The sequence below is a fragment of the Galeopterus variegatus genome, unplaced genomic scaffold (genome assembly GCF_000696425.1).
Source record: "Galeopterus variegatus unplaced genomic scaffold, G_variegatus-3.0.2 Scaffold4170, whole genome shotgun sequence".
In the NCBI taxonomy this organism is placed as follows: Eukaryota; Metazoa; Chordata; class Mammalia; order Dermoptera; family Cynocephalidae; genus Galeopterus; species Galeopterus variegatus.
In genome coordinates this window covers 76932-84427 of record NW_007730281.1, presented here as the reverse complement: position 1 = coordinate 84427, position 7496 = coordinate 76932, and the positions used below count along the sequence as shown (strand labels likewise).

General features: G+C 43.1%; 1 protein-coding gene across 1 annotated transcript; it reads left to right on the top strand.

Annotated features, from left to right (window-relative positions):
* The first annotated feature begins 448 nt into the window (after positions 1–448).
* Positions 449–2383, top strand: FAM46C (family with sequence similarity 46, member C). The gene has a single exon (XM_008586889.1). The coding sequence runs from the start codon at positions 472–474 to the stop codon at positions 1645–1647; it is 1176 nt and encodes a 391-aa protein (XP_008585111.1). The 5' UTR covers positions 449–471; the 3' UTR covers positions 1648–2383.
* Positions 2384–7496: the final 5113 nt, after the last annotated feature.

Genomic DNA, 7496 nt, shown 5'->3' with positions numbered 1-7496 from the left:
GGAGCCAAAATAGGAGAAGTAACTTCCATAGAAAACAGGGAAAATTTGCAAAACATATAGTTCCTTTATTGGATAATGTTGTGTTTAAATTACTTGGTTTAGTAAGTCTATTTGCTTCCTTTCACACAAACCAGCACATACCATCCCTCACTCCCACACAAAGCACAACATTACAACTAAAACAAAAATCCACACAAAACAAACTTATGAGGTTATCTAAGCTGGTATAGAATTAGTTTGTGTATTTTTGTCCTTACTTTAAAGTGTAGGGCACTGTTCTTTACGTGTTTCATTTAATCCTTGCAGCAACACTGAGTGATTGGTGCTGTTGATAGCCGTCTCACAGGAAAACATTCAGCAGTAAGTCACCACCTTCTCTGAGTTCCTCAAGCTGCTTTGCCGGGTAGAAGTGAATCCTAACTCTGTTTCTCACCCTCCCTTTCAGTTTCCCCAGCTGGAACACCCCCCAAGATGGCAGAGGAGAGCAGCAGTACCAGGGACTGCGTGTCCTTCAGCGTGCTCAACTGGGATCAGGTGAGCCGGCTGCATGAGGTCCTGACCGAGGTCGTCCCCATCCACGGACGAGGCAACTTTCCAACCTTGGAGATAACTCTGAAGGACATCGTCCAGACCGTCCGTGACCGGCTGGAGGAGGCAGGCATCAAAGTGCAAGACGTGCGGCTGAATGGCTCTGCAGCTGGCCACGTTTTGGTCAAAGACAATGGCTTGGGTTGCAAAGACCTGGACCTAATCTTTCACGTGGCTCTTCCAACAGAGGCAGAGTTTCAACTGGTCAGAGACGTGGTTCTGTGTTCCCTTCTGAACTTCCTGCCAGAGGGCGTGAACAAGCTCAAAATCAGTCCAGTCACTCTGAAGGAGGCATATGTGCAGAAGCTGGTGAAGGTTTGCATGGACACTGATCGCTGGAGCCTGATTTCACTCTCCAACAAGAATGGGAGGAATGTGGAGCTGAAATTCGTTGACTCCATCCGGCGTCAGTTTGAGTTTAGCGTGGACTCTTTCCAAATCATCCTGGATTCTTTGCTTTTTTTCTATGACTGCTCCAGTAACCCCATCTCTGAGCACTGCCACCCCACAGTGATCGGGGAGAGTGTGTACGGGGACTTTGAGGAAGCCTTTGACCATCTGCAGAACAGACTGATCGCTACCAAGAACCCCGAAGAAATCAGAGGCGGGGGACTTCTCAAGTACAGCAACCTTCTCGTGCGGGACTTCAGGCCCACGGACCAGGAAGAAATCAAAACTCTAGAACGTTACATGTGCTCCAGGTTTTTCATCGACTTCCCGGACATCCTGGAACAGCAAAGGAAGTTGGAGACCTACCTTCAAAACCACTTTGCCGAAGAAGAGAGAAGCAAGTATGACTACCTCATGATCCTTCGCAGGGTAGTGAACGAGAGCACCGTGTGCCTCATGGGACATGAACGCAGGCAGACCCTGAACCTCATCTCCCTCCTGGCTTTGCGCGTGCTGGCAGAACAAAACATCATCCCCAATGCCACCAACGTCACCTGTTACTACCAGCCAGCTCCTTATGTCAGTGATGGCAACTTCAACAACTACTACGTTGCCCATCCTCCAGTTACCTACAGCCAGCCCTACCCTACCTGGCTGCCTTGCAACTAGCCTTGAGACCTGAGGGTTTCTGCATTGGGAACCCCAACAGGGCAAGGGCTCTCATGTAGGGGAGCCTTCTTCTAGATGTAGGTGTTTGGCTTTTAAAGGGGAACTCAGCTCTGATTCTGCCTTTTTTTTTTTTTTTCCTTTGTGCACCCATTGGAATGGGTCTAAAGTATATTGTGAGCCAACCCTGTAAGGACATATATTATAGTGCCACTTTGGAAAAGGCTATAGGACTTGCAACCTATCCACATCTTTCCAAGATAGACACTGACATATCACATCTCAAACATTAGCACATGGGGATTTGAGCTCTATTCAGTAACTGAGAATGAGAGAGCTGGGGCAGCATATGAGAAGTGTTAAGCTACTTTTCTTTTCACTTGAGCCAGGGTAGGCTGTGTTGGCCCTCACTTGGAATTCTCAGCAGTTGCATGAAAGTTGTGCTGATGGTGTCTTTTCTTGTATCAGTTTTAGTCAGGCAGAAAATGGTAAACATGAGGGTGCTCTTGTGACTTCACTTATGCTCAAGAGACTAAATTGCCTAGGTTTACTCCCTGTCAGCAGAGCTGAGAATTTCTTCCATCAATAAACCAAAGCCAATAGTGGAGATTAAGATCTGGTTGGAAGTGATTTATGGTTTAGATGCTGTGCTATCTTGAGGAATTGTGAGATATTGCTGAGAAAAAAATGACCTTTTCTTGAAATGTAACTTGAAAACAAATTAAAATGTGGAATATAATATTAAAGAATTGTGGTGGTGGTGGTGGGGTGATTGTAAATAGGAAACATGAATGTTCATTTCTGTTTTTCTTTTAAGGAATTCTTATTGAATGGCACTTTTTCCCCCCTCTCATCAGCTCTTTCACAGCTGACTTTTGTTTTGCTTTTCCTAAGACTAAGGATCGTGTCGAGTCTAGAGTCATTGTAGCAACGGACATGAGGGTCTTCCCATGTTTTAATTGGAAACCCATTTTGATCACATTCCAAATACGACAAAGCTGTTTTTCTGGAGTACTTTGGCTAGTTTTGTTTGTTTTTGTTCTTTGCGTCTTTTTTTTTTCCCCTCAAAATAGTCATTTCCTTCTCCAGGTGTGTTTGACAGCAAATAATTTCTGCGCATCGGAGCTAGCAAGGCGCTCTGAAATCACGCCGGTATATTTGGAGAAGAATTGAGTGAATGACAAATGATCTTCTTATTCTGGTAGATTTGGCCATACTTGCTTATATTCTGCACTTTAGAAGGAAAACAGTGTTAATCTCTAGTCTAAAGCAAGTTTAGTAAATGGGAGTTCTAGGCCACTGTTGCTTTTTCCAGTAGATATAGATAAAGGATTTTGTATTTTGCAAGTTTTTGTGGGATCTCTTAAAAACCATCACTTTAGGGTATCAAGGGCAAAGGCACTCAATATTGCCAGCCTGCTTGATTTCTAAAGTGATTTAATCAAATCCATGCTCCTGTTTTTTATTTTCTCCTGTGGCCATAAAAATCCAAAGCCCTGAGTGGTTGCTTTCTCTTCTCTCTAAGCATTGAAGTTATCTTAATGCAGAAATGCTTAGTAGAAATGGGTGGTTTACCAAGATATATTTTCAGGTTTCCTCTGAAATGTGATGTCTTGGTCCTCTTAAACAAACAAAAGCAGATCAGATGTGACTGAAACCCAAGGCTTAGCTGGTACCCATGTTGTGCTACTTTAGGTGACTAGAAGCCACTTCTTAATTTAACCAGCTTCTGTTTCCATGTGAGTTTTGTTTGAATTCACTGGCTTTCAGTCAAGGCCAATTCTACATTAAGGGGACCCAGGGTTTCAGCAAAAGGGGCAGTGAAGAGTGAATCCCAATGAAGAGTAATCCTAACTTTGAAATTGTCTGGTCATCTATGACCTTAAAAAGCTGCCATTGCGGTCAAATGGCAACATATTTGCACAAAAATGACATTTGTTTAACCAAAGCTTTGAAATGTGATGAAGCCTTCAACATAATCACTTGCTAATGGAACTCAGTATTGCTTCTATGTAGGAGGCCTGGGGACCGGGGTGATGAGGCACCAGATAAAAGACTGGATCCGCATGAAGTAATTAAATTTCTGGTTTGTCCTTGAGTTCTTTCTGCTTATATTTTTTTCATATCTAGTAATAGGTCCCCACTTCTGAAGAGATGAAGGGAGGCACAGAAGTTGCAAGAAATTCCCAGTCCCCCAGTTCTTTACCAGCATTTGCACGATAGCCATCTTGGTAGAGTCTCTTCACCTGAGCTTTTTAGTAGCCCAGCTATTTTTGTAGATGAGAATATCATGTGTTCTGGAACCATCAGGGTAAAAGCTATACTGACCAAAGCTGCACTTTTTAAACACGGTCCTTGGACTAGGTGTCTCCACCTGCTCTGTGAGCCTTTTGCCAGCCTCAGAATAGGCCAGGTAACCTTGAATTTCAGATGTCTGGAAATTCTAGCTGAAACCTACCTCTTATACTGCTCACACCAGCACCAGGTACCCTGAACTTGTACTGAGTCCAGCGGTTCCTATTTTTTGTGTGTTGAGTAACATGAAACTCGGCAGTGGCAGAGGGCACTAAGGTTCAAGTGCAAGTTCTAATCTAAATTTAAGCAGTCTCTCATTTGCTTCAGGACTCTGAACTGTTTCCTGATGCTTTCTGCAAATATGCAGTCTGTTCTCCCAGGCTGCTGCTTGGAGTCAGGTTGAGCAGCAGGGAGATGAAAACAGTGCCTTTTCCCCTCGTGCTGGCAGAAGAACACACACTAAATTCCAGGCCTTGAGCTTTAGTCTCACCCTGAAATCTTACCTTGGCAATAAGGCACTATTCCTCATTCAGTTTCAGTGCAAAACTAAACTCTCCATCACGAACACCTTCGAATCAGAATCCCTGATGACTGCGTGTGGAAATGTGGCATATCCACACCTGGGGGTCCTGGCAGGTGGGGTGAACGGGTAGGGTAGACGCTTGGTTCCTGATACATGGTACAGATGTGGTTTGGCATTCAAGTTTGGTGTCTCCCTCCACTACCCCCAGTGTGATTTCCCCTGGGGATTTGTTTCACAGCAAACTGTATGTGAACCTGTGTTTTGTGGTGACACATTAATAATTAAGTTGCTAAAGCTCTGCATCTGCTTATCCTTCAGCCTCACCTCTGCACTAACCCTTTCCCTTCATGGTAGGTTAGGATTTTGACAGTAATGCTTTGTGAACTTTGGGAAATGGGACCACTCAAAAGCAACTTCCTAACTTTAGTAATAACTCCTTTCTAGTTAATTTTCTGATACTAGTGCCTTGTTTTAGGATGCAGCTATCTTCTTAGCTCAAATGTCCTCTTCCAGAGAGTGCATTGAAGTATCGTTATCCAATCATGAGAAGAGACCCTGGTGTCACGGGGGCCATTACTTCCTGGGTGTCTGACTGGGGCTCTGCACTAGGGGATGGATTCTGTCAGTTGAAAGAACTTCCAGTTTCTAGGGTTGGAATCACAACCTTAACGTGACAGAGTCCAGAATTTCACAGCTGGCTTTGGAACATATTCCAGTCCAACCAATTAAACTCAGAGGACCAAGGGAGTTGGATAGAGGCAAGGTGTTTTGAAAGATCTGGCAAATTTTCAGATGTCCAAGGTGAGGAATCAGGAAAGAAAAGTCTTTTTTTTTTTTTGTCTGCTCAAGTGCCTAGATTTCGTTTACCTATCACTTTTTAAAAAATAGTTTGTGTGAGCTAAAGAAAATGCTTGGAGTTTTGCCTGAGCTAGTGAGAGTTGGTACATATTTTCGTGTGTGTTTGCATAGGAAGGTAAGATGACCATCCACTAAAAAGGAAGTAGTTAAATAATATGGATCTGTGGGTGTTTTTAAAAACTCAAGCTATCTGATCTTTTTTTCTTTAAATGAATGAAAACTTAATTTTCCTAAAGGAGCTACTTATTTCCAAATTAATATAGATGAAAAGTAAGATACCTATTAGACCAAATTGGAAGCTTTTTTGGTTATATTTACCTAGCCTTTGAAATAATTTCTTAGCAGTGCCTAGAATGTGTGGCGTTTCCTCTTTGGTAATGGTCACTAACCTTCTTGATGCAGATGAAATCACTTGTCAATGCAAAATGTGTTAAAAATTAATGAAATAAAGCTTTGAGTTTGAGAAATAAAGGTATATTTAAAAAAAAACCTGTCAGTTGTGCTCATTTCTTTGTTTCCTTCAGTGTTGAACTTATTTTAGGTTTCAGGAAGTATTGATTGAAAATGGGCAGTTATCAACATTATCAGCCTTGGATACTTCTCTGAAAGACGTGATTTCTCTGGAGAAGGGGTGTGTGGTTACATTGGAGGCCTTAAATTCTTTAATATTTGGACTCTTTCCTAAGGGGCCCCACTGACTTAAACTGAGCTTTGTTGTTGACCACAACTTCTTGGATAATATCTACAGTAGGTGTAGTCTTGAAATCTGCCTTTACTGGCATCTTGTTTGATCCAGTGCCCTTGGCTCCAAGCCCATTTCAATAAGAGAACCAAAATAACTTCAGCCATATTATGCAACTACTACCGTAGTTTCTTCACAATTTTGAAGACAAATAGAAGTGAACAAGTGATATTTGAGTAGTTGATAGATGTTTGAAGGGTAAAAACAGAGGTCATATGTATAGTGTCCAACTCCTGCTTCCCCCATACCATGGTTCTTTCCCTATCTGTAACTCCCAGAAGGTAGGATGAGTCATTTTTGGCTTTCTTTAAAACTGTTTCTTCTTTCTTTAGAGTCTAAGCTCTGAATTTCTTTTATCTCAATTTTTGTCTTTTCTTCTGCAGAGAAGTAAGGTGAGGAAAGAAGACAAGGAAGAAAAAGAGGAAAGGAAAACTCAGAGTTTCAGGTGAAGGAAAATAGTGCTTTGCACTCATTCATTCATTCGTCCGTTGTCAGTCAGTCAGTCGCTATAAATCAGTTGTGTGCTCGGAATGGCAGACATGGAGAGGAAGACACGAGAATCAGCAGACAAGATGTAAAAAGTTAGAGGCAGTAAACGCCATGTGTTAGAATTAGAGGAAGATGTAGGCAGGGATTAAATAAAAAACTTCATGCAGGAGGTAGATTTTGAACTGGGCCTTGAAGTGATTGATAGTGCTGGGGAGGAGGGTATTCTAGACAGGGAATACATGTTCCAAGGAGCTAGAATTTGGGGGGCTGAAAGAGATAAAGCCAGCACTCACATAAGAGTCAATTTCATTTTAAAAAGATGGTGTTGGGAGGGAAGAGAGAGCAAGTGAACGTGTATGTGTTCTTGTGTATCCTCTATAAAACAGATTGTTATTTCAGAGGAAGGGGACTGTATCCAGTGACTTGGGGCTACAAGTAACAGAAGTCCCCCTTCCTGAACTTAATGACTTAAACAATAAGGAAATTTTATCACAGTTGTCCCCACATACCCACAGGGTACACATTCCAAGATGCTCAGTGGATGCCCAAAATCACAGATAGTACCAAACCCTAGATATACTCATGCTCTGCACAGATTTTTTTCCTTCTTCACAATTTCATGGATAGAAGATTCCTTCTTACCGTAGATTTTAGCAACCTTGGCATATGATTTTTTTCCTTTCTTTATTTCCTTAAGTCGAGAACTTCTACCTTTTCACTTAAAGGAAGCACTTCACAGGGCCGGCCCGGTGGCGCACTGGATAGTGCGTCGCTTGGGATGCGCGGCGGTGCTCCCGCCTGAGGGTTCGGATCCCACATACGGACCGGTTCCCGCTCACTGGCTGAGCGAGGCGCGGGGGCGACGCCGAGGGTTGCGATCCCGTTGCCGGTCCCTGGTCCGGTACGGGGGCAACACTGAGGGTTGCGATCCGTTGCCGGACACGG